Source organism: Mus caroli, chromosome 12, assembly GCF_900094665.2.
Source record: "Mus caroli chromosome 12, CAROLI_EIJ_v1.1, whole genome shotgun sequence".
In the NCBI taxonomy this organism is placed as follows: Eukaryota; Metazoa; Chordata; class Mammalia; order Rodentia; family Muridae; genus Mus; species Mus caroli.
In genome coordinates, this window is record NC_034581.1 from 66,833,084 (window position 1) to 66,860,193 (window position 27,110).

At 44.4% G+C, this 27,110-nt stretch overlaps 1 protein-coding gene across 2 annotated transcripts in view; it reads right to left on the reverse strand.

The window, feature by feature from the left end:
• Positions 1-27,110, reverse strand: part of Rtn1 (reticulon 1) — a 190,591-nt gene that overhangs the window by 8,874 nt on the left and 154,607 nt on the right. The window contains exons 1-2 of one of the 2 annotated variants that reach the window (XM_029484873.1): positions 16,136-16,350; positions 3,025-3,232 (exon numbers count right to left, since the gene is read on the reverse strand). In XM_029484873.1, the coding sequence (XP_029340733.1) occupies positions 3,025-3,232; positions 16,136-16,196 (269 nt within the window). In that variant the 5' untranslated portion in view covers positions 16,197-16,350. Of the gene's footprint in view, positions 1-3,024; positions 3,233-16,135; positions 16,351-27,110 lie in introns of those variants that run through there. The other variant, XM_029484872.1, reaches the window with a different exon arrangement.

Consider the following 27,110-nt stretch of genomic DNA (forward strand, 5'->3'; position numbering starts at 1 on the left):
ATTCCTGGGTTCTATAAGGAAGCAAGCTGAGCAAACCAAGGGAAGCAAGCCAGTAAGTGTAACATCCCTCCATGACCTCTGCATCAGCTCCTGTTTCTTGACCTGCTTGAATTCCAGTCCTGACTTCCTTTGGTGATGAACAGCAATGTGGAAGTATAAGCTGAATAAACCCTTTCCTCCCCAACTTGCTTCTTGGTCATGATGTTTGTGCAGGAGTAGAAACCCTAACTAAGACACAACCTAAACCGACTTTGGGAGTTTATATTTAAATATTAATGTTTTTCTCCCCTTGGAAGAAATACAAAACATACTGACTTATCCAGATAGTGAGATATGATTTAAAAAAAATACAGATTCAGGTATTGCCTTTGCTCATACAACTGACTTGACAGAAGGAATTTTAAACTTTACATTTGCCTGCTAAAGGACAATGTGTAGTTTAAAATAAAATAGGCTGAGTGTAGTTTTAGAATATTGTTCCTGTACATGGGTATGGGAAGAAATAAGGCAAATGGGACCTAAATCCCCCATGTTTAAGCCTTGGGGGATGAGAACATGGCAGTTCTACAATGAAGTAGAAAGTGACTAAGGACAGACAGAGGCCAGGGCCAAGGGGAGGGGTGAAGATGAGGATTTGGGCTGTTGGGAACAAATGAAAGAAACATATTTTAAGGACTACCATTTCATTTTCAGACTCCATTTAATCATAGGAAGGAACTAAATTCAATTCCCTAGGACCTGGGGACTTCCCTACAGCTGAATAGCTTCTGTTTTTGTTTTTTTTTTTTTTTAAATTTTTTTTTTTTTTTTTTTTAAAGATTTATTTATTTATTATATGTAAGTACACTGTAGATGTCTTCAGACACTCCAGAAGAGGGCGCCAGATCTCGTTACGGATGGTTGTGAGCCACCATGTGGTTGCTGGGATTTGAACTCCGGACCTTTGGAAGAGCAGTCGGGTGCTCTTACCCACTGAGCCATCTCACCAGCCCCCAAATGTTTTCTTAATTGTCTGTTAACAGGTAAAAATAATATAGAAATTGCTGTTTTCTAAACCAAGTTATAAAAATATATACCCAACTGAGTGCTCTGCCCTAATTAACTACATGCAGCTGACCTAATGAGCTGTACCCTTATCATGCTGAGCTCCTGGCCTAATGTCTAGGAGGATGAATTAAAGACCTTGAAGCCAGGTGCCCTAGACATGGCCCAGTCTCCAACGGGTACTCCCTTGCTTTAACCATAATATCAAAATACAATTGCATAACACTGCAGCTCTCTCCAGCTCACCCCAGCTCACCCCTTGATTTGTGTTAACATCCTTTAAAAATGATGTACAATGTCTCTTTGGGGATGCAGTTCAGATCCCAAACTGGCCGACTCCCTGGGCACTCAGACAAGAAAACTTTCACTTTTAAGCTTTTACCTCCGAAGTGAGTTTTCTCAGCTTCCACTCCAACCTCAACATCGGCCCCATGCTACTGCCACTGAAATCTGGCTTGTGTATACGCTGCTAAAAACAAAGGTGAGCCACCTCTGAGCTCTGTGGGTGTGGGGACTGTGAAACCAAGCTACAGCCCAGATGGCCCAGTGACTCGGCATTAGAAAGAGGCCCCACGATTGTACCGTGTCAGTGCATGGTGAAGCACCACGGATGTGTGCCAAGGATGTGCACCACGGATGTGCACCCCATCATTGTGCTGGGCGCTGACCTCAGGACCAAGATGCTGAGGAGGGACGCCTGACAAGCAGCCTTTACTTTCAGGCTGCCCAGTTGCCCCGGATGGACATCGTTTTCTTTGCTGAGGCTCTGCTGCAACTGAGGTTTTAACTCAGCTGACGGATGAGGCAGGGCAAGGGCTCACCCAGAAGTGGTGCTGGTGAACTCTAGAGACGGCCTGGAGCCGTGCTGCGGCATCCTCTACATGGCTCACCCAGGTCTCAGCACTGTCCCTCAAACACATGATCGAGCACATGTGTAGTGGAGCCTATGGCCGGCAGGCGGGTGTGTGGGACACTCACTTGCACTGACTTCTGCAGGCAATCCTGCTCACCACTGAGGTTGGATGGAGGAACTTACTACAGTGGAGTTGGTTGGTTGCATCTGGGTAGGCTGGGGCTTTACCAAAAACATAAAAACCTGGCACCCTGTCCTCATAATACTACTGGCCACATGACCTTACTTCTTGTAACCTCAGTGTTACCCATCTGTAAACTGGGGTCACAGTGCCTGCTCTGCCTTCCTTATGGAGGTGGATGGAGTAAGTAGTTGTTGACATTCTCTCTTTAAGTGTACAAGGAAAAGAAAAAAAAAAACCCAAAACATGAGATTGGCAATAGTGGCTCAGAGGTTGGGAGCACTTGTTGCTCTTTCAGAGGACCTGGGCCCCATTCCCAGCGCCTACATGGCGGCTACAACCACTTATAACCCTAGTTTCAGAGGGTCCAAAAGACACACACATGACGCACATACATGAGGCAAAACATTCACACACACAAGGTAAAATAATTAAATATAAAAAAAAAAAATCTTGGGCTGGTGAGATGGCTCAGTGGGTAAGAGCACCCGACTGCTCTTCCGAAGGTCAGGAGTTCAAATCCCAGCAACCATATGGTGGCTCACAACCATCCGTAACAAGATCTGACTCCCTCTTCTGGAGTGTCTGAAGACAGCTACAGTGTACTTACATATAATAAATAAATAAATCTTTAAAAAAAAAAAAAAGCTCAAAAGCTAAAAAAAAAAAATCTTTTTTTTTTTTTTTTTAAAGCCCTGCACATAGCTAACGGGTTGTGCTTATTTTTGAAAGCCAGTAGGGTTTTGATAAGAATGACTTTGATGCAGAACCTACCAGCAATCTTAGGAAGCAAAAACAGGGGTTCTGGAAAAGTCTAGGGGGTTCGCGGAGTTGTTGGGGAAACACGCCACCGCCCCAGTTTCCCAGAGAGCTAGCAATAAGATGGGGCGGGGGTGAGGGTGGGGCAGAGAGGCGGGGTGAGGGCTAGCCAGCTTGGGCCACTCACTTGAAAGGGTGACCCTCATCTGTTTTCTGCACAGCTTGTAGAACGGACTTGTAGATGCGGAAGCTGATGGTGGCAGAGAGGGCGGCCAGGGCCAGGTAGGCGACGACGCTCACAACGCTGAACTGGGTCAGGGAGAAGAGCAGCAGCAGGAAGCTCCCGAACACAATCCCCGTCTGCTTGATATCCCGCCAGTACAGAAGGTCAATAGCTGTGGAAGGAAACACAGACACACATAGCACGACACACATAGCACGTGACTCCGGCAGGACCGGGGCAAGCTGAGGGCTCTGCTGCTGAGGCTGGGGCTGCAATCTCCCACCCGGGGCTGTGAGGAGAGAGATGGCGACACCAGACACACTGACTGATGGATACTCCATTTGGATTTGGAAGAGTGCCCGATGCCGGGTTCCCAGATTCGCAGCCATGGCTCCAGTGTGCAAGCGCATCGCTATGGTGCATCTCTGTGGGATATGTTACCTGGACAGTGGCGGGGCATATGCGAGTCCAGAGAGGGCCTGTTCTTCCCTCTGACCACACTGATTACAAGCATAAGTGGATACTCTGTGGCCAATATTTGGTCTCAACAGGGGGCCAGCAGGTGCACAGATTAGCTGCCACTGAGAACAAGCAGCAAGGAAGTCGAGTTTGAAAAGGAAGCTGGTCCGTTTGGAAGGAAAGCCCGGGTGACCTCAGCCAACGCCACGTACACCTCAACAAAATTAGTTTTCTTCCAAAATCCAAGAGAAACTGAGACCCATGGCTGTGCAACAAGGCCGGAAGTTGACCTTTGCAAGGCTGAGGATTGCACCAAGGGCCTCATGTGTGAGCGAGGCATTTAACCTAACCACTGAGCTATCTCTTATCCCTCTTTACATTTCTAGCTTATTATTACAGGACTGTGCTGCCAGCCCCACCGGGATTAAACCTTCGCATGCTCCCTGTGGTGGTTTGACTAAGAAAGGCCATCATAGGTTCATAGGTTTGAATCCTTGGTTCCCAGTGGGTGGAACTGTTTAGGGAGCATTAGGAAGTGTGGCCTTCTTAGAGGAAATGTGTCACTGGGGGGCCGCTTTTGAGGTTTCAAAAGCCCACGCCTTTGCCAGTGTCTCCTCCTTTGCCTCCTACTTGTGGATAAAAATGTGAGCTTTCAGCTACTGCTCCAGCACCATCCGTGTCCTGCCATCTTCCCAGCACGCCAGGCATGGACAGTAACGCCCTGGACCCATCGAGTCTAAACACGAAGCCCATTTATGTTTCTTATTTAACATACACACAGTGTGAAGGTCATTCTAGACAGTAAAGCGTTTCTGTGCGGGCTACCGAGTTTCAGGGTGTGGAACTTGTCATTTGTATCTAGAGTTGGAGATGATCAACCTGTACAACACACCATGCCTGCTGACGATCAAGGGCTAATGAGGTGACATGGGAACATTGTACAGCAGAGAGCTAAAGCCTCCTCCCAGAAAACTCATCTCGGGATGCAAGGCGAAAGGCTCCTTTCTCCGGTCTCAGAGGCCCCCGGCAAAGCAACACTGGAGAGAAAATCCTTCCCTATCAACTGGCTTGCATCATCACTGTGGTCCCTCAATGGCTCCAACGCAAAGTTGCCAGCAGACACCTATTGGTTTGACAAAGTGTGAGTCCCTGTCTCTTAGGACACTTCTCTGATATAAGAAGCAGAGAGAGGAGAAGCTCAAAAGCATGTTTGGGGAGGAAATAACAATTTTTTATTTCCCTTTTAAAAATAGGATCAGGGCCCCAAGTCTATGCTAGAAGTTCTTGCTGTGCTAAAGCCTCTTTCTACCCAATCACTTGTCACACTGATAACTAGAAATTAATATATTTGAACCATTGTTTTTTTGCCTCAAACATCTATATATCATCATTGTGTTCATTTTTTTTTTTTAAATGCCAGGATGCCAAAACCAAAGACTGCACGGAAAGATTTGCTTTCCTCAATTAACAATGTGGAAGGGAACAACACAGGCACTCACAGAGCTTGCATGATCCAACTAAAGAAATTTCCCCTCGGAAGAGTGCCAACGTGCAATGTTTCTAGGTGCAGAAGACCTCTAGGAAGAAATGCTCTGTGAAGTCCTGCAGCCCTAAGGACAGGTGACAGAGGAGGGAAAAGGCAAGATCTCCACATGGCTGGGCTCCTCTTGGCAGGCCTGGAGGCAATAAGGCCAAGGAGTCCTTGGTGGAGTCTAAACCAGCCAGGATGAAGGCCTGAGAGTGTGAGGAGCCTCCAACAGCTCTCTTTATTGAGCTAGTGCCTCACTGAGGGAGAACCAAACACCAGGCTTTGTGCTGGGAGACAGAGCCATAAGAATACCTGAAGTATGAAAATGGAGGTCTTACAGTTACAAAGGAATGGATGTAATTTCTTTAAAGGCAGGCAGCACAGTATCATGGGCAGGCACACGGTGATACAGACACCTTGTAAGGAAGCCCGAGTTCTCCTGGAGGACAGGGAAAGACCTGGGGATGGTGGTTCACACAACCCTGTGACTAGTGAAGGGGCATGGGAAGCTTTCAGGCTGGATCAACTTGAATCCTCACTGAACAAGTCGCTAAATACCTGTTAATATAGGTTCCCCCTAAAAAAGCCTTCTACATCTCTGGCTACCTGTTCAAAAGAGCTGAGAACGGTTGGCACCCAGTCTGGGGCAGGCTTGGAGGGATCTGTAGGCAGAGAGGTTAAATGAGTCCACGTGTTTGGTGATCAATTACGAGAAGTTTCTACTTAGGCAATCACCAGAAATCTTGTAAAGGATGAGCTGTGGGCTTGGAGTGTTTTGTGTCAATATTATCCAGGTGGATACTAAAATATTCACAGCACTCTCATGTCTTATTTCATTTAAGCCTTACAATAAGCCCCATTAGACAGGTAGCACACTGAAGAAGCTAAAAGTTAACATGTTTTCTCAGTATGCAATAAAGTAGCTATTTAAATGGGTCATCTTTTTTTTTCTTTTAGTAAAATCAAGTCCTTATCATATTTCTTGATCACTGGCTTTCTAATAAGCATAAGAATCGAGCAATTACAAAATGTTCTTTCTGTATTTTTAAGGATGTGAAGGTCTATCTGGGAAGACCAGACAGTTCACTGGACAAACCCCAACACGAGGTCAGTCTGTCTATATTGCAGGAGGAGCTACGAGTCTGAAGTTGTGGTAGTCCTGGAGTGGATGAAGGAAGAATTGGGGGTGCTTGTTAAACTTGGGGCACATGCTTGGGGGGTGCATAAAGGGAACATTATGCAGGATTAGTTTGATGAACAGAATAGACTATTGGCATATGAGTGCATCCAGAATAGAACAAAACAGTTGAAGGCCTGGAAGTGGAAATCTCTGGGAAATAGGAGGCTAACGAAGGCAATGGGATGAAGCAATATGGCAGGAGTAGGGCTACAGCGAGAGTCCTGGGGGCTGGAAGAGGTAGACTCAGCAGTGTAGATTTCAGTGTCTGAAAAGACAGAAGCTTCCAGGCATTCCACAGGAAACAGTGCAGATCCATGAAGGCAAGTGAGGACTGGGAAGGAGCCTCTGGGTCTGGTGGCTAGAAGGGTCATGTGGTTCTGTGTAGGGGGCTGTGCTGGAAGCTAGTGGTGGGGCAGAGCAGTACGGGGCCTAGAGAAATGGAAATCCAGAGGAATGGAGAGCATGGCCATCTGAGCAGCGGTAACTGTGCGCTCTGCTCAGCCTTCTGGTGGAGAAAAATCTGGGATTGGAGAGAAAACGGATGGGTGAAGATTTCTGAAAAGAAAAGACAGGTGGTTGAGCAAGGACTTGGGGAAGATGGGATGAATCAGCCATCGCCGTTCTTCCCAAGAAAGGAGGAAAGGGACGGGAGACTTTCGGAAAAGCACCAGAAGATTTAAATATCACATGTGACTGACGTGATATTTCTGTTGGATGGTCCTGCTATACAACAAGGGTTCCAAAAGGGACGAATAAAGGATCAACAAAGGGTCGAGGGCCTTTGATTAAAGACAAGGGCTCGGTTGATGCAGGCAGCAGGGTTCCATCTGGGGTGCTATGGTCAGTAGCTGCAGGGCTGACCTGAGGCTGTCAACTGTCTGTCACACAGCATACGTCGAGGAGACTTAAATTTGAGGGGTCAGAACTGAACATGGCAATACCTGGGACCAGGGTTTACAGCTGGAGATGTGGACAGGGAGAACGGCAATGGCCACAGTGCAGGTCAACAGTTCCCTGTTCCAAGGATGGCGTGGGATGGGTGGGAGGCTACGAAGCTGTGCTCTCAGAAGAGAATGTCTGTTCTCTGCATTCCAAATGTCAACTTTGCAGATTCGAATTTTGATGGGAATGATGTGAATCTCTTAGCAAGCTTTACGGTATCTGCTATGGTTTTAATATAGCTTATCCCCACTTCCCCCGAAATTCACTTTAGAACTGAATCCCTGTTGTGAAGTTTAAGAGGGTGAAAAACTTAATCCAACTAAGGGATTTAGAAGTGGAGGTATAGAGAAGGGATTAGGACTAAATTAACTAAGTCCTCAGCGGGGAGCCTGCGTAACTGAGCCCTGGTGGCTTTATGAGACAGGAGTCCAGGACACATATGTATCAGTGTGTTCCCTGTCTTTTGTCACCTGATACCCTGTAGCACCTCAGGGCTCTGCCAGCAAGCAGGCCATTGCTAGGTCAGGAGCTTGATCAACTGTGGACTTGCTGAATTGTATGTCCACACAAGCTTCTCTTTACAAGTTACCAAGACCATGCTATGGTGTCATGAAAAGCAGAGTGTAATATGCCCACAGTGGGTCCATGCCCACAGTGGGTCCACATTAGTCAACCCTTGATTAAAGTTTCCCTAGTAATCCTACAACTGCAGTGACCTCAAGTGCCTTGGGGACAGCAAAGTGGAGATAGTTTCCCTCTTTTGATATTCTCGTGCAGAAAGTCGATGGGGAAGTCAAACAGTGGAGCACACATTCACGGAGCATGCTCACAAGGACAGGTACATGGCTGCGTCACTTTGGCAATTCCAATAATTACAGCTACTTTGCTGAAAACCAGGAGGCAACAAACCGGATCTGAAAGGCCTCAGTAGGCTCTATTTTCAGTTTGATAAAGGGCTTGGTGATCGCATCTTATGCCTCACATCACAGGTATGAGTGCACAGCTGTCGTGTACTTAGAACCAATGCTGTCAAAGATGAAATAAGAGATCTGAAGACTCAGTATCAAACCAGTGTGCCAATACCTTCCAGAATCTCAGGAAAACCAAACCAAACCAAACCAAACCAAACCAAACCAAATCAAACCAAACCAAACCAAACCAAACCAAATCAAATCAAACCAAACCAAACCAGAAAACACAATGAGAGTGGTGTTCCGTGTTTAGAATTATGGAGAATTAAACTCTGTCAACTTTCTTGAGAGGAAGTCCTTTACTGTGATCTAAATACTTTCAGTTTGGAAATCTTTTAGCTGCATACAGTTCTATGACCCCAATGGTGGCTGTGGTACTCAGAAAGTTTATTAAAAATGTATAAGCAAAGAAGACAGTAGTGCAACTGCCCATATTTTATTTATAAAGCAGAATGTGGCATAAGTAAATATAAAATGGCAATAAATTAAACAATTGACTGTACCATCGATCCTTTTCTCTTTTTCTTTATCTGTAGCCAAGGCTGACCTCGAATTTACTATGTAGGCAAGGCTGGTCTTGGATACCTGCTCCTTCTACCTCTGCCTCCCAATGCATACACTATTATGCCCAGCTACCACCCTAGTCCAGAAAAGATCATAGGTGCCATTGAATCACAAGTTAATGCTATTTTATATAAGGCCAAATAGGAAAATGTTAAAAGAAATTGTTGTAGAAATATCAGTATTGCAAACAGAGAATCGCTAACAAATAAACTGATATTGATGGGTACCAACTACCTCATGAAAACTGACAGAAGGCTCTACAAGCCCAGGGTCCCCAGCCAGTGTCCAAAGAAATGATGGGAAAACCGGTGTCTGACTGATGTTCCTGAGGCCAGCAATATATCACAGAGTGCTGGCACAAAGACACTAAAGTAACTTGCTCCCCTTAGTCCCCCATTGCACATTAAACAAGAGAATTGTAATAGAAGGGTGGCTGAGCTCTTAACACCTTAAACTCAGACCTTCAGAGGTGATGCCTTTTAGTGGAACAAATGGTGAATTCCACTTACTAAGACAGAGTCTCCCACACAGTGGGACTTCAAAGCATTAGTCCAGGAGCCCCGAGCCCAGCTGGGCATCTGCTGGCAGAACTCCTGATACCCTTTCTTCATACCACCTAAACACAGCCAAGCTAGCTGTCAAGAAAAAAATGCCAACACTATTTCTAGATGTTTCAGTAACCCTGTGGATGATTTGAAAGGGAAGGTGTGGGGAACTCGGCATTTCCTACACACCGTGAAAGGGCTCAGCATTTAACCCACTCTAAATGAGCTTTGGAGGAACGACGGAAAAGAAAGGATTTCATTGTCAAAGCCACAGCCAAGAGCAATGTCTGGTACCCTTTTCTGTGGATGTGTAGTACAGTTCCCGCTTGCTGCTTCTTGGCTTGCATGGAAGGGAAATACTAGATGCTTAGGCAAGCCTCACCATTTCCCTCCGCCAGAAGTGAGGCTGATTCTCATCTTCAAGCTGGCAGCAGTACCTTTCCTGTTCTCTACTTCCTAGGAGGGGAGCTTGGTCCAGGACAATTAGGACCAGAAAGTGAGGCCCCATGGGATGTACACATTAAAACAAGTCAGCTAGCTTCACTTCTTTCTATGTCTTAAGCAAAGTCAAGGCCTCACTGGCAAGAGTTTCCCCACAAACTGTGATGCAGGAGGCAAAGGCTGTGGGAAGGGAGCATCGTGTCCGAGGCTAGGAAGATGCTACAAGACACAGGGGACCAAACAGTGCAACAGCAAAACTATTCCTTGAACTGAAAACAAAAAGCATAAAGAGGAATTACTTCTCATCACATTCGGTCCCATTTGTTAAATTACTTGCTCTTACAAAGGTGGTCATATTTTATCCCTCTCCTCACCAAACTACAGAGTGGTAAACCTCGAATCTGATGACAGCTAACACTTGATTGATTTTAGCTGTTACTTAGTCAGATAATATCTTTATTTTGTTTATCTTGAGATATGCTAGTTGGTTGGCCTAGAATTCACTCTAGAGCCCTGGGTGGCCTCAAAGTCATGAGACTTCTCCTGCCTCCAATCTGGGTGCTAGGATTCTATGTATGAGCCACCATGCTGGGCTCAGACTATGTGTTTTAGAGAATTATTAATATCAAGTCTTCGACCTTGATTTCTGAGTTTAATTATAAGGAAGCCATGTTTTTCCCAGATGGCTGCTGTAGTTTCAAAGGAGCTGGAAGAGGAGTGGTCTGAAAGCCCTGGTGGGTGGGAAAGGCATGCACCCTGGAGGCTGGGGTGTGGGTGTGGGTGGGGATTGTGAGGTAGGTGTGTGTGTGTGTGTGTGTGTGTGTGAGAGAGAGAGAGAGAGAGAGAGAGAGAGAGAGAGAGAGAGAGAGAGAGAGAGAGAGGGAGGGGCGGGGGAAAATATCCTAGAAACCATACACTCAAGGTCTTTCTTAGTTTTTTCCCCCCTTGCTGGGTTCTGTGCATTTCTAAACCTTAATGATACTGTAAACTAATTTAAAGCATTACTTCTCCTTTGTGTTCCAAAGAAAGACCTAAAAATAAAGAATTCCAGCTAACTTCACTCGGCCTCTGTTATTCACACTCCTCGGGCCTCAGGCATTGAGCAGGGCTGCTGTTTTTTTTTTGTTTTTTGTTTTTTTTTAATGGAGTAAGCAATAACTCATGAAAACCTGAGAAACAGAATAGACATGAAGACAAAGATATAGAGCAGCATTTTTTTGTCAAACAATCTTATCCATTTAAAATGTTTATTTTTAAAATGGGTATTGTAGAAAGTTCATCTATGAAGCTTAAACTGAAACACAATTTCAAAGATTCTAACTTTTTAATATTTATCATAATATTCTTTATAATTTTAGGAATAGCTCATGCTGTAAAGAGATCTGAAGTTCATAATTCTTTCAGCCCTATGTTGGTTTCTCATGTCAAATCGTTTTAAATTGCTCTTGAGCTGGGCGTGGCAGCACATACCTTCGATCCCAGCACTAAGGAGCAGGTTGATTTATGTGAGTTGGAGGCCATCTTGGTCTGAAAAGCAAGTTCCAGGACAGCCAGGGCTACACAGAGAAACCCGATCTCGGGGGTGGGGAGGAAGGAGAATATTTTTGAGACCTCCATATTTCAATTTATAAAAAGCCCCCTTTCCCCTGCATGCCTAGACTTTAGCTTCATTTTTCTGATGTACATACCTGCAAGTATTTGCAGAGGCAGATAGACAAATATATTAGACAATATATAGCCAGTATTCACACTGATTATAGCCAGTATTTACCCACACTGATTAGAAACTGGGGTGATTTGTGGCTTTTATTGAAATCTTTTGACAAAAATAAAAAATGCATAGTGTACCCGCATCTCTGTCAGAGAAGCAGAAAACAAATAAAACATTTCCATCTTAAACTCTGCCCTTCCAAAGGTCCTCTCAACAGCGATGAAGATGCTGTAAAAAGAGAACACCCTGTTTTCAGTGGATCCCACTGCCTGAATAATACACATTTGAGATATTCTGTGTACCTAGAGTCTTCCCTCACTAGGTAAAGTCCCAGTGCCCCAACCGAGCAGGTTCCCATGGGATCTCATTAGAATCTGCACCAGGGAGGAGTTTGTTGTATAATGCTATGCTGTAATATTTGGCGTATTCTAATGATGAGTCTAAATAAAAAGCTGTCTTTAATAAAAGGTGAGACTGTCTCCTATTTATATGTGTGCACAGGTGAGCATGCATGTGTGTACTGGTGTGGGGGCTGGAGAACAGTCTCTGGTCTCGTGCCTTAGGAGCCATCCATCTCATTTTTTGAGTCAAGGTTTTTCACTGGGAACTGAGGTTCACTGAGTAGGTTAGTCTGGCTGGCCAGTAATCTCTGGGGACCCACTGTCTTTACCTCCCCAATGCTAGGGTTACAAGCTGACACGGAGCTTCTTAACATAAATTCTGGAGATCTTTCTTGCTAATTTCATGCTTATGCAACAAGTATCTTATCGACTACTTCGTTCAGTTTCTGTGGCTAAAATTTGTGTGTTTACCAGTGTCATGGGATGCTTGGGTCTTTAGTAAATGTTTCAGCGAGTAACATTTAGATTAGACAATCCTAAAGCAGCTCCATAGAGCACTGTAGGCCACCACAGAGTATACTTCTTGTTGAAAGATAACTAGATAACATCATTGAAAGGTTGTGGGCTGGTGGAGACAACACACACAAAGGAGTTGAGCTTTAGCATCCAAGCACATGACAGATCGCCAAGACACCACAGCACTACAGATGCTGCCCATTACAGTTTTTTGAACATGGTAGAAAGGGGAGGTGGGCAGGGGTCTTCAGAGTACAGACAGATTCCTACGGGTGGGGGCTGCTCATGAATCTTCATCTCTGTGGCACGGGATCATTGGTTAAATGATCAATATAAGGCAAATTACCGGTTAAATATCAATATAAGGCAAATTACCAGTCCTCTCAGTCTTAAGCCTGGAATTCCCTGCCCAATACAGTGAGAGGAATGTCACGAAGGCTTAGGAACCAGTAGCACAGTCACTGACAAGTTGCTAATATCGAGAAGACTTTAGGACGACCAGTCTGTGATGGTGGGGATGGGGACAATGATATAAGTGGGGCGTGTGCCTTGCATGGCTGCTGGATGTCGCTCTGTCTGTGAAGAAGGGCCTAAGTGAACATATCTCAGAGAGGTGGGTGGGATCTCACCTTCTGTCACTCAGCATTCATGAGGGCGGCGGTGAGTGTTGGGAGGTGAGGGGATGCCAGTCTGAGAGCCCCCGTTAACTATTGAATTTACCGCTCCTCACAGATCCTGGGCAAGTTTGATTTACCTTCTTAGAGTCTCCCACCATCCAGGAGTTGAATGGAAATTTGAGAGGATACTTGGCAAAATGGAAACTTGTGAGTATGAGGGCTGTTCCCCATCACTCAGACAACTTGTCTTTCGATAAATCACAGAGGAAAGCACGGCCTACCTCAGAGGCAGATGGCGGAACAGTGGGAAGCAGGGCTCCGGCTGTCACCAGCTGTGCACCTGACAGAAGCCTCATCTATCACCCCCGAGACGAAAATGTGAAAACAAGCCCTCACACCCAGGGTTTGAGATGATCGGACCAAATCAGCAAAACGGCCTCATAAATATTAAGACCGTTGTAAACTATAAGATTATCTCCGTTAAGACAGTGAACCTAAATCCTGTAAAGTTTAGAGTTGTTTGTTTGTTTGTTTGTCTGTTTGTTTGTGTTTTGAGACATGGTCTCGGGGGTTAGCCTTGTCCTCTCTGTATGAGCCTGGCTTCCTTGAACCCCTCTTCTATAACCTAATGCTGGGATGACAGGTGTGTATGGCAATGTCTGACTTAGCCTCTTTCTGTTACTGTTGGTTTTGTGTTGTTGTTGTTTGTGATAGCGTGTTGCTCTACAGTCCAAGGTGAGCTTTGGGCTATCTTCATGCTTCTATCTCTTCACTGCGGGTATTCTAGGTGTGAGCTGCCACTCATGGCTGTCTTTCACTGCAATCATATATGTCATGCGCACACACAGACACAGACAGACAGACACACACACCCTAAACCCATGCACTCTAGTTTTATAATACATTTCAGTGAAGTAATTCAGTGATGTAATTTATAGATGAAAACTGCAACGATACAGAGGCAGCCTAAGATCCATGTGTTTCCTACCCAGGCAAAGCTTCTGTACACTTCCAGAGGGCATCTTCAGCAGTGCCTGCTGACTTCTACCCATACTGGCCTCCTAGGTCACACCCATGCCATCTGTACACCGAGCTCTGCTGGCCTAAGAGTTGGGCACACTAAGAATTAGTAGACACTAGTGGCTTCAACCCCAGATACGTATTAAACTCATCCAAGATCACAAGCTCTAGGGGTGGGGCCCAGCATCCTTTGTGTTTCTTAAAGCATTCTAAGTGACTCTCAGGTATAGCTGGGGATTAGAACAATTTGCTTTAAGCATAGGGAACTGGAGTGAAGATGTGTTTAGAATCTACTGTAGTTTTAGTCTATGATGGAAGTTCCCACAGGGGAGGACAACAAAGGAGTAATTCATTTTCACCACCACGGCTATCTGGTGTCACTGAACTCTCTAGCTAGCTAGTGGCCAATTTTCAAGTCAATGGCTTTGTTCTATTTGAGGAAAGGAAATCAATGAATCTAAGGACAATCAAAGGTCACTGGGAGTAAGACTCTTTGGTAACTCTGAATCAATCTCCACAGGTAGCTACATGGTTGGAAAGGAACACAATTGCCTTCAGAGGGCAAGTGATTGCGTTTTATGCTAATTCCTGATTATTAAAAAAAAATTCATTTCAAAATTTAAAGTAAGCCAATACCAAACCCTTAGCACTGCGATGCTACAACATCTCTACAAATAAAACACACAGCTGCCATCTTTCCAAGTCTATGTCTGTTAAAAATAGAAGACACTCAGAAACAAACCCTGATCACCAGTCGTCATAACCATCTGAACTTGGCATTCTTTTGAAGGCACAGTTGTGGAGTGTGTGCATCCAACTGATGGGTCTAGGCACACGCACCCAGAAGGAAGAGATACGAAGCACTTTACAGCCACCTGCATCTGTGCAGCCTGTGCCATTCCATGTAGCTGTCATCGTTTCCTGAAATTACACCCCTTGGCTGAGTATTTCTTATTTATTGGCATTTAAATTGATGGCCTACCTATTTACTTTTGACAGTCTTATTTCTAATAGGCCCACATGATTTAAAGTAGACTACTGTATTTTATGCCATTGACATCCAGTTCAACAAACAAGAGCCAAAGCCAAGCGTGCTTTTAATTCTGAGATTTTTGTTTTTATCTTTTCTTAATAAAATAAAATAAAATAAAAGTCCTTCACAATCATTAAAGATGAAAAGAACATTTTTTTTCTGGCTAGAAGAAGACGACGATGAAGAAGAGAGAAACTAAGGAAAAAAAAAAGATAAAAAGAGTCACCACTTAGTGCTCTTGGTCCCCAAGGATGCTGCAAACCCCTGCAGGTTCCATCAATGTGCCTTCTTCAGAACCATATTTGTTAAATATCAAGACACTGGATCTGCCCAACCCCGGACTTTACCTCATACAATTTATTCTTGCAAATTCTCCCTTCCTCCTCCTCATGCAAGGTGAGCAAGGTGAGGGAGAAAATCTTAATGTAACAAAGGAGAGACGGATGTGTGAGATATGAGGCTGAATAAAAATGGCTGAAAAGCAAGCGAGGCTGGAGGGCGGCCACACCCAGTGCTAATATGGACCGTTTCTAAACAGATCTGTTAGACCCGAGGGCAGCCGCCATGGCTTTGTTTCTCCCCTCCATTTATTTCACTGAAAGCCATTGTTAATAAATAAATGATCTAGATTATTCCAATGACAGTCACAATCACAAGACTATTCCAAAGCGAACCACCCTAATAAGTGGCTACGCCATCATAGTCTCAGGATTTAGAGAGCTGGTCTGCATTTCCAGTTTCCTTTGTGTAATCACAAATAACAAGCCTGAAATGGGTGTGTCCCTCTCTCCTAAGGATGCCCTCTCAGTTAATGGCTCTGATCTCAACCTTTGGGCAGAAATAAATGCACTGGGATGCAGAAAATAAATAAGGAAGCACTTTAGCTCCGCGGCTGAGAGATTAAACAAGTCCTGAATGATCAGGCCAGAAAAGCTCCCGGAGGAGGCAAATGATGCATTATTTACAATACCACAATACACAAGAAAACAAAGGGGTAAATTGGGAGGGGATAAAGGCAGGGCAGAGGGAGGGGAGGGGGCAAATATCATTCGTGTCGATTTTGCAAGAACAGGTTTACTCCCTCCCGCAGAAAGCTCCTGGGTGTAAAGCATGCATGGTCCCACAGGTGAAATGATGCACAATGGCCGTGTCCAGATCGCGGTTCCGCGTGCGCCGCAGGCATGCACTACCGAAATAAAGAGAATACCCTGACTTTTCCAGTTGCTCCATACACAGTCCATCTTGGTGGAATCGGCAGTGGCCTGCATGGTGCGGGCTTGGCGGGCTCGCTGTGGCTCTCCTCCAGGCGCTGAGCTTGCACTCCGCGTCGCTGCCCGGCTGCGGCGGCGGTGGGCTCTGGTGGCCTCGCGGCTGCAGACTGAAGCGGCCCCGGGCGCGCGCGCAAGGGGCGGGCGGGCACGAGCGCCGCAGAGCGCGACAGCGAATCAGCGCGATCCCGGAGCCGCCGGCGCGCGCTCGCGTGGATGCTGCTGCGGCTGCTCAATGCGACCGCGGCGGGCGCGGGCTGGGCAGCCTTGGGAGAGCTGTCCCCGGGATGGTAGAGCAGGCGACGAGGCGCGCGCACAGGCTAGGTGTGGGGGTGGGGGCGGAAGAACGGGAGAAGAGAGGAAGGAAAGGAACGCCCGCGTGGAGATGGCAGCTAAGGAGACCAGGGCTATTCCTAACCAGCATGGTGCATATTCTAGAAATTTCTTAGAAACATGAAACCTGTTGTCCAGGACGTGTGGCGGTACAGATGCCAAGATTACTGCATAATGCCCACTAGTCCTCACTGTTAGCTCGCCTCTGCTGTCCCCAATTCTAAAAATGTTGGTCACAGATTGCTGCCTGAGTCTTCCAAAGGAGTGGTAAATTCTTTTTCTAGTTTGGAATATTCCACAGTTATCTAAAACCTTGTGAAGAAGATTGTGGCTACCATCCTGCCATTGTCCAAACTACAGTCGCTGGGTGGAATCTTACTGCAATCCCAAAGGACTACAATTCTCTACTGTTTGTAGGATGAATGAATAAATATTAGAAGATGGGACTTGTAAGTTCCAGGTTGAAGCCTGTAGGTGTTGCCATGTCACATAGATGGGGTCACTGGTGATTGGCAGGGGATCAGTGTGGGGGACATTCAAGTAGAACTCATAGCAGCAAAGGGCTTCCTGTCAACACGGTTACCCTTTGGGATTGGACACAGTAGGGGAGGGGGCTGGAGATATGTATAATTTACAGATAAGGTTGATTTCTAAGAATAGCTAGCCAGAGATTTCAGGAGTCCCAGCCCAAATGTATGTGTAGAAGGAAGAGAACGCTGGGTGGTGGCTAACTGTGACACTGCATGCTTCCATAGCAAATATTCTTTATCAGGATATACAAAGATCTTGGGAAACTGGATAGGACAGAGCTAGGTTTTGATGAGGAAAGGGTGAGATAGCACTGGATAGGAATGGAATGTGGGCACTGTTTGGAATGGGGGGGGCGGTCCATGCAGAGACAAGCATGAAGGTAGGAGATGCTCTGCCTTGTGGGTCACAGAACAATATGGATGAGTTCTTAGACACCAAGGCTACCTGTCCTGTTCTGTCTTCCTGTGACACGGTCTTTACTGTCATTGAGCACTTTTCTCCCCCTCCTGGAGGAGTGGAGCCATCTAGATGCCTCTGCAGTTCTCCAAGGAAGTCTAGTCAGACTCAAATTTACATTCGCATATCCTGTATTGGCAAAGGCTTAAGTTGGTTGTGCTTGTAGACACAGTTTCTTCTTCATTTTTAGGAGGATATGGTCTTTACAATGTCATCTTTGGAATCATGCAAATTCTTCTCAGACTACAAGGTTCCAAAGCGACCAGCTGGGCCCCTCTGTCTACCATTGTATTGTAGCATCTGAAGTCACGCCTGAGGAAGCTTAGTAATTTTGGGTGCAAGGGAGGATTTGACATTCCTGGGCAGCTGACCTCTCCTACCAGGGATGAGTATGGGGCTTCTACAGAGCTGAGAGGAAGCACATTGTGACAAAGCACTTTTCAGAGTCACCTCTAGAGGTGTAGAAGCCTTGTTCTGCATCTCTACCTTCATCCCATTTCTTTCTTCATTCCACAGCCAGTGAATACTGGGAATCCAGTCAGCGGGTTACTGAAAAGTCTGGTAAGTGCCCATGAGTGCATCAGTACCAACGTCTCCTTGTCTGATGTAGACTCAGAGTGCAGAGGGCTGGTCAGGAGTTGCCAGGAGTCTGTTGCTGCCCCCGCCACTCCTCAGGCTTTGGAGCCTGGGCCACTATGAGGCACTGCCAGTTCAACAATGGCCTGAGGATTCTAGGTGAAGGTAGCAGCAGGTACTTCCCTTCAGCAGAGGGACAACAGAGAAGTAGCCAAGTTCTCGGAGCTCTCTCACATTCCCAGCAGGTCTGTGTATTGATAATCAGACCGAATAGTGTGCATTGCTAATCTCAGCAGGAACGACGAGCTCAGCACATCCCAGCAGAGAACAGCAGTCACCGGCAAGCTCTTTCTCAACTAGAGGATGCGTCATGTCAGAATCCTTGGGCTGCACTTTTTTTTTTATTGACCACAAACCTGACTTAGAAATGTTGGTTTAGCTGAATGACCACATATTTCTGAATCATGCTAAGTCTGAAGACAGCAGTTGGATGGAACGTAAAAAGTAAGGTTGTCCGGCTGTTGCAGGTTAGCAAAGGAAGACTCTGTTACTTGTGGTACAAGAAGTGAGAGGCTTCAGATCAAGGCACAGGAAATAGAGAAACAGAAACAGATTTATGGGGAAGGGGATATCTCTCGACTCAGAGTCTCTGACCCACAAATTCTTTAGATCCACATGTACTGCATGTCAGCATTGGGCATCTCTGGACTCCTGCGGTACCCACAAAGTTCTAGCTTTACATATTGGCCACTATGGAGTAAGACTTTACTTCCCCCAACATGGCCAATGAATACTTTCTTTGCTTGCATCCACAAAGAATTGATGGGCAGCTCTTGCCAAGTTTGAAGCAATAAAACGGGTACAAAAGATATGTAAATTTCCCTAAGAGGTGGAAGCACCCAGAGAAGCAGAGAAAGCTTGTTAGGAGCCGGCAGGAACTGCCACAGCCTTCAAGCTTCAAGAGGGGAACAGAAGGGCTTTTTCCACAGCCAGCTCAGAACTCTCGGTTAGGTGCCTGCCAGGAAAGGAAGCGATTTCTTTAGTTTTCAAGATGAAGTCATGCGTTACGTAGTCTGTTTTGAAGAAAAGCAAAATAGTCAAATTCTGTAATCTCATCCCAGATTCAGATAAATGCTGGGGGCTGATGTGTCCACAGTTCACACTGGGTGGTGTCTGTCTTCAATGTTCCAGCATTTACTGCTGAAAAAAAATAGTACCACCTACACGGATGTATTTATTCAACAAATATTTATCTGAGCACTTACGGCATGGTCAGCACTGCTCTAGACACAGAACAGAGCTCCCAACTCTCAAAATTCCCTGTGCTATGGCATGGATAAGGACAGATGATAACGCAAATGTTAAATACACAACAGACTCTTGTAGACAAAGGTATCAGAAAATAAAGTGGGTGCAGAGGAGAGAGGATGGGATGTCGGATGTCTGCTGTGTCCTAAGGAGAATCAGGAAGGGCCTGTCTACTAAGGGAAAGTTGGAGCCGACACTTCTAGGATAGGAGAAGGCCCTGTTGCCTTCTAACCCCAGAACTCAGGAATCTGAGGCATGAGCGTGTAGGGCCAGCTGGGACCACATAGCAAGAGCTTGTTTCAGGAAAAATAGGAAGGACAAACAAAAGAAGAGAAGGAGAGGGAGAGAGGGGAAAGGGAGGGAGGGAGGGAGGGGGAGGGAGGAAGGGGGAGGGAAAGCAAAAGAGCAGAAGAGATGATTAAGATGTAGGGGAAGGATATTCAGAAATGAGGTTCCGTGCCAGGATGAATAACTGTCAGCCCATATCAAGCATTCTCCTAGAACATTTTGATTTTTTTTTTTAATGCTCTGCAAAATGTTGCAATTGTAAGTAAAGGCACAGAAGTAAAAATAGACTTCATTATGATCAAAGAACACTAAGGGTTTGGCTCTATGCTATATGGAATAAGAAAATTTAAAGAGACCTCCACTCTGGTCTTTAACTGCTGTAAAAAGGCAGTGCATGGATTGTTACTATGGAGACTGAGGTAACGATTAGCACTGCCTAATTCAGGAAATGTGTTTTCATGTGTTCTGGGTTACATCATCTCTGGGGAGCAGAGGACATTACCTTGATTTCTGGATTCATTCTTTTATCCCTCCGTTCATTTGATCTACAGATATTTGCAGAGGCCATCCTAAGCATGTGTTTCTAACTACAAAGGGAGCTACTCACTGGGGGGCTGTGAAGTCAGAGGCTATCAGATAAGCTGTCTGAAGAGGAAGAGTGGATACACAGGCCAGAGTGGGGAGAGGAGCTTTCGAGACAGACATCTGAATGTAGGTGACAACTGAGTTGAGTACTGGGAAGAACTAGCATTGCCACTTTGAATGATGGGAGTTTTCCTGGCAGACAAATGTGAAATGTGAATTATAATTATAGGCACATGCAGGGATCACACTGTGACAAGCATGAGGGACAGTATTGCCAAGGAAGGGAGAAAAGACTCTGTAGTTTCAGGTAGGAGACTCATTGAAGAGGGTGAGTAACGGACCCATATTGAGGGTTTCACAGATAAAGGACATCAATTCTAGGACCTATGATGGTCAGTCAGCACATCTCAGCAGGGCAATCAGAACCACGACCTGTATCATACTGAAACCGAAAGGCGTCAAGGCAAGGAGATGGGAGGGGGAGAGCACTCAGCAGGAGTGAGTGGGGTTAGCAGCTCAAGTCTGGGAGTCCTACCTTAAAGGAGTGCTAGGAAGGGTCAAGAAGGTGGGCACAGGACACATGGGTATCATTACAACAATGAGAAAGATGAAGCATAACTAGAAGGCAGATTATTCTCTAAATCTATTATACCTCCCAGTGGTTTCTCACAGAATGAGGACAGCTTGACATTAGTGTTCACACGCGGCAAGGAGACAGAGCTGTCTTCAGAACTCTGCACCCACAAACGCTCATACACAAAGCTTCAATTATCTAGGAAAAGAGAGCAGTTAGCTCTCAGAGTACCACAAAATAAACCTACCAAAGCTGTTACTTAGATCTACAAGGAAGAAAAAAGATGCACAAAAGAGTACCGCCCATTGAAAATGGCAGGTGGAACAGCAGTAGTCATCAGGAGGGGGTGCAAGACTGTGTCCCTTTCGCAGAATGGTAGTAGTGGCTTCTCTCCTAACCCTAACACCGTCTAACCCTAACCCTGGCTAACCCTAATCCTAACCCCCACCCCCCACCCCCACTCCCTACCCCCCCCATATACACTCACACACAAACACACATGTATACAGTTATTCTCATTCTCTCTCTCTCTCCCTCCCTCCCTCCTAACCTAATCCTAACCCTAACCCTAACCCTAACCCTAATCCTGTCTAACCCTAACCCCAACCATAACCCATGACCTGTCTAGCTTCAGGTTCTTGGCTGAGTGGTACCAATTATGGGTTCCATCTTGTGCTGTAGGACTTACATCTAAGCAGAAAGTGGTAGGTTTCTTCATGATCGTGCCACTGTTATACCGATGAGGCTATCTCGCCAGGCCAGTCATTACTGTAGCCTTCAGGGCTCATGGCTGGGCGACACTGATGGGTTCTTTTCTCCCCCAGTGCCACTCACAGCACCTTCTACCACCAATAAAGCTGCTTAATAAATATGAGGCTTCCAGGTCAGCATTTAGCTTAGTATTTCCATGTTCTGTGACTCAGGAATGTGGTGTCTTTACAAGAGGGTCTCACCATCAAGTTCTAGGGGACACAATTTATTGTATATATATACATATATATATATATATATATATATATATATATATATATATATCTTACAGAAGTTGTGGCAGCATGCATAGATGCCATGGAAACTCAAGCTAGGACAAATCCGAGAGAGGGCAGGGGCAGAGGAGGCGGACACCTGAAGCTTGTCCCTAATGGAGGCTACTGGCAACTGATGGCTTCTGGGAAAAGGAGAGCTGGTTTTCTTTGAGAGCAGGGACATCATTCTCCAGTGGGAAGCCACACAGCCACGAATATGTGGACATCACAGACTTGAAGGAAAGAAAGAGGGACGGAAAGATAGGGGTGGACCTGGGGGGAGCTGGGGAGGAGGGGAATGTGGTACAAAATTCCCAAAGAATTCATAAAAATATATATTGGGGGTTTGGAAAATAGCTCCATGTGTTTAAAGGCATTTGTGGTTCTTGCTGAGGTCCCAGGTTCCCAGCCTCCAGTACAATGGCCAGGAACTGTCCAGGAGTTCTGACATCCTCTCTCGGCCTCTGTGGGGCACTGCAGCATTGCTCGCATGTGGTGTTCGCATCCACTTGCAGATGTGTGAGGCTCATGAGGAAAAACTGTTGTGGTTAGTTTGGAGGAGTTTTTAAAAGAAGGACGGAACTGAAACAGAGAGTGAAGGCAGAAGAGCGACTGAGGAGAGCTCACACGGGATCTCGGTTTGCTGGGGGAGGAATAGTGACTCTAGACTCTGGCAAGTCAGACTTGTGCATTTGGTATCTATGAACCAAGCCTGCAAGAAAACAGCCGTACGATATAACTTCAGATGAATGAGGCAGATGAAGAACGATCGATCAGGTCAAACTGCACTGGGATGTGCCTGAACAGAGCTTGCTAAGAATCAGAGGCTATCAAGATGACTAAAACAAAATGAGCTGAGGGACGCTCATGAAGAGAAGGCTGATGTGTTATTCAAACGCAAGAGTCAAAAATGGGCGTGGAAAAGGCGGCAGCGAGTCAGTGAGCCTTCACAAGTGACTTTCTAAGTTTGCTTTACTTGTGCTGTTCAGAGACTCTTGAGGTTTTTGTTTGTTTGTTTGTTTGTTTGTTTGTTTGTTTTTTGGTTTTTTGAGACAGGGTTTCTCTGTATAGCCCTGGCTGTCCTGGAACTCACTTTGTAGACCAGGCTGGCCTCTAACTCAGAAATCCACCTGCCTCTGCCTCCCAAGTGCTGGGATTAAAGGCGTGTGCCACCACGCCCGGCTACTCTTGAGGTTTTTATATCATTGTCATATCTCTTTTTAGATATAAAAGTTGTATCATTTCTCCTCACTTTGTCTTATTTTATTTATAAATTTATGGTGTGCATTTATTTACTTATTGATGTGTATGTGTGCATGCACAGGCACATGTGGGCAGGTGTGTCAGTGTTGACAGGGGACTCCCCCAGCTGTCATTGCTCAGGAGCCATCCACTTTGTTTTTTGAGACAGGGCCTTTAATTGGCTAGAAGCTAGCTGACTGCCAGCCAGCCTCAGGGATCTCTCTAGTGGTGGGATCCCCACAGCACTGCACAGCTGGCCTTCAAAATGGGTTTTGGGGGTTGAAAGCAGGGCCTTGTTCCCTGAGCCATCTTCTCAGCCTGTACCCTGTCATGCTGGCTCCAGCTTGCAGGGAAACAGTGAGTAGAAATGGGATGGACTTTGTCTTTCGCTTAAATTACAGGGTAGAAGTGTTCAGACCGAGTGTTGGCTTTAAATATTTTGCACGGACTTATGGGATTAAGGAAATGTCACTCTAATTCTAATTCTCTGAACACATATTTAATTTTAGCGAACACCCTTTCTATAGCTACTGAAATGAATATATGTGTTTCTCTGGTTATTCTATGATGTAGACATTAATAAAACTTTTATTCCTAAACTTCATTGAGTCTCTCAGGTGATACCTTTTACTATACTGCTCAACTAAGGTTCAGTTTGACCAACTTTCCTGTGCAAGTGTACTGGTAAGACACGTACTACATACACTACCATAGCCACCACCTCCTTGTCCTCCTGGTCCTTCTCCTCTGCCTCTTCCTCATCTTCTTTTGGAAATATATTTCCTTTTATTTTGATTAGGGTCACACTAGCCTCGGCAATCAGGTTGGGAAATGTTACTTTTGGAAGCGTTTATGTAAAGTGAGATCCCTAGTAAACTATTGCAAAGAATTTGCCCCTTAGCCCACCTGGGTCTAGCTGACTCACGGAATTCTTCAACATGGAATGGGATGATCCTGCATTTTAGTTTCTGATTATGGTAATTTTGGTTGGTTTTATCCAAGTAAATTTGTATATTAAAAAATATTGTTGAACTGGGAATATAGCACAGAGATGGGGAGCTTGCTGTGTGTGTGTGTGTGTGTGTGTGTGTGTGTGTGTGTGTGTATGTATGCATTTACAAGTACTAGCATTGCAAAAGAAAAATATCATTAAGTCTATTGGCATAAATGACTGTAGCGCCCCTTCTACCATTTCAGTAATTGGGAAGAGTTACCATGGTGCCTGCCCTTCGCTTGTGATGCTGTCTCATTATCTCTGCTCCCTTCTTGATCATCTGGTTAGGAATTTTTCAATATTGTAAAGTTATTTTAAAGAAATGCATTCCTACCTGTTGTTTTTCCTTTGTATATTTGCTTTATGCTTCATTTAATCACTATTGTTTTAATAAGCTTCAGTCCTACTGGCCCTTTCAAATGAAAGCATGTGATTCTTTTCAACTTTTTTTTTTTTAATCTAGTTGTGCTTTTTTAAAACTTCAGACTTTGAGGCTGGAAAGATGGGCCTGCAGTTAAGAACACTTCCCTATTCCAGAGAAAGAAATTCTGTTCCCAACTAAAAACTGCCTATAACTTCAGATCCAGGGGATCTGATGCCCTCTTCTGGCCTCTATTGGCACTGCACTCATGTGCACGAACCCACACAAAGACACACATAGTAAAAATATAGCTGCATATGTATCGAAAGATGGCCTAGTCGGCCATCACTGGAAAGAGAGGCTCATTGGACTTGCAAACTTTATATGCCCCAGTACAGGGGAATGCCAGGGCCCAAAGAATGGGAATGGGTGGGTAGGGAAGTGGGGGGGTATGGGGGACTTTTGGGATAGCATTGGAAATGTAATTGAGGAAAATACGTAATAAAAATAAATAAATAAATAAATAAATAAATAAATAAATAAATAAATAAATAAAAAATTTAAAACTATACATTTCCCCCAAGCACAATTTTAGCTACACCCATAAACTGTAATAATTGTGTTGATGTTACCGGTAGTTCATAATATTTTTTATTATTGGTTGTAATTTTTCCTTTGGTGCCTCAATAATGTAATATTATGAACAACTGAGCATTCTTTAACTCTCTTAGTGACTTTAGGCTAGTTACTTTGCAGTTGATAAATAAAGTCTATACAACCATAATCCACTGAAACTTTTTACAACTTGCTTCATGTCCTTTTGACATAAATGCCAAGCCAACCTGAAAGAATATTTAAGCTCTTCAGATGCCAGTCAAGTCACATTGATTAATGAAAGTATTAAATAATCTATCTTACTAAAAATTTTATCAGTCAGATGTTAAGTGAAGTGTATTGCAACTAATGTTGATGTTGTTTTGAAAGTCTAAATTTTCGCTTTACATATTTTGAAACTGTATTGCTGAGCATTTATAAATCCAAGTCTGTCAGTAAGATATACTTTTACCATAAAAGGTTCCCCTTCTCTCTAGCCATAATCCTTGACCAACAGCATAGTATAGCTGGCAGTGATTGGCTAGTGTTTGTGTGGCACAACCGATTCCATCCTCGGCTTTCTCAAACATGTGCTGCTTTATGTTGTTATACACAGCATTTTCTTGAGCCATGTTTTTAATCTAGGCTAGTTATCTTTGTAAAGTTAATTTGTGTGTTAAAACATCGACACTACCAAACCTACTTTCTGCCTATTCACCACGGCCCCTTCATTCATTTCATCCTTTACCATCTTTAAAGAGTATCAAATATTTTTTTTCTATTTCTTCTCCTCTAATGGCTTCATAACTGTACCTTTAAATTTTTATTTTATTATTTATTTATTATTTGTGTGTGTGTGTGTGTGTGTGTGTGTGTGTGAGTGCGTGCACGCACTTTCTGACGTGGGTGTCCTGTCTTCAGGAGCTGAAGTTACAGGCAGTTGTGAGATGAGGATACTGGAAACTGAACCTAGGTCTCTGCAAGAGCATCAAGGGCTCTTATCTGCAGGACCCTTTTTCAAGCTCCGGTAGAGCTATACCTAGCTGAACATTTCAATGATTGTCATGGAAACGGTGATGTTCATTCCTAGCTTATTACGGTCTATTTTGAATATGTAACTTTGAATTTTCCTGTACAATAGAAAACTCTTATAGCAGCAAACCACATGTAATGCCTGTTGTCCTTCAATTATTATGTATGTCATGAACATGAAATCATATCATCTTTGTTCCCTCAAAAAAAACCCTATTTCTTCCATCTACACTATCAGATCTCCATCTAAAATTGTTTGTTGTGTGTCTTTGTTATGTTATGTGTTTCTGTTATGTGTTAAGTGTCTATGTTATGTCATTGTTATATGTTTGTTATGTGTCTTATGTGTTTTTATGTGTCATCTTCCATTTCAACTCTAAAGTATTTTATTTATAATTTCCCTTAATTTGTCATGAAAATTATCTCAGATTTTTGTCTGATATCTTCATTTGACCTCCATCTTTAAATTGTAGTTTCATTGGGCAAAGAGCTTTAAATCAGCACAATTTTTCTTCCTTTTGCAGCGACTTCTGTGTTTCTACAGGACTCACATGGTGGCTCACAGCCATCTGAAACTCCAGTTCCAGGGATCTACTGCCTTTATCTGATCTTCATGGGCACCAAGCATGTACAGGACACACATACACAAATGCAGGCAAAATACTTTTACATAGAATAAAATGAACGCATCTAATTTAAATTCCTCCAACATCTATCTGGTCTCTGTACTTCCAGTTGAAAAGTCAAGTGAGTTTTCTTGTTGCTTTTGGTAGTCAAAATCTTTTGGCCTTTAAAAAGATTTTATTTTCAGCTTTGTTTTTTTTTCCAGTTTGATTATGATAATCTTATGATTTCTTCACATTCTATTGACCCTCAAATCTTCAAATAAATAATTTTACCAGTTTTGAAGGAAAAAAATCTTTTTTTTTGATTTTTAATATTTTTATTACATATTTTCCTCAATTACATTTCCAATGCTATCCCAAAAGTCCCCCATAGCGCCCCCCACTTCCCT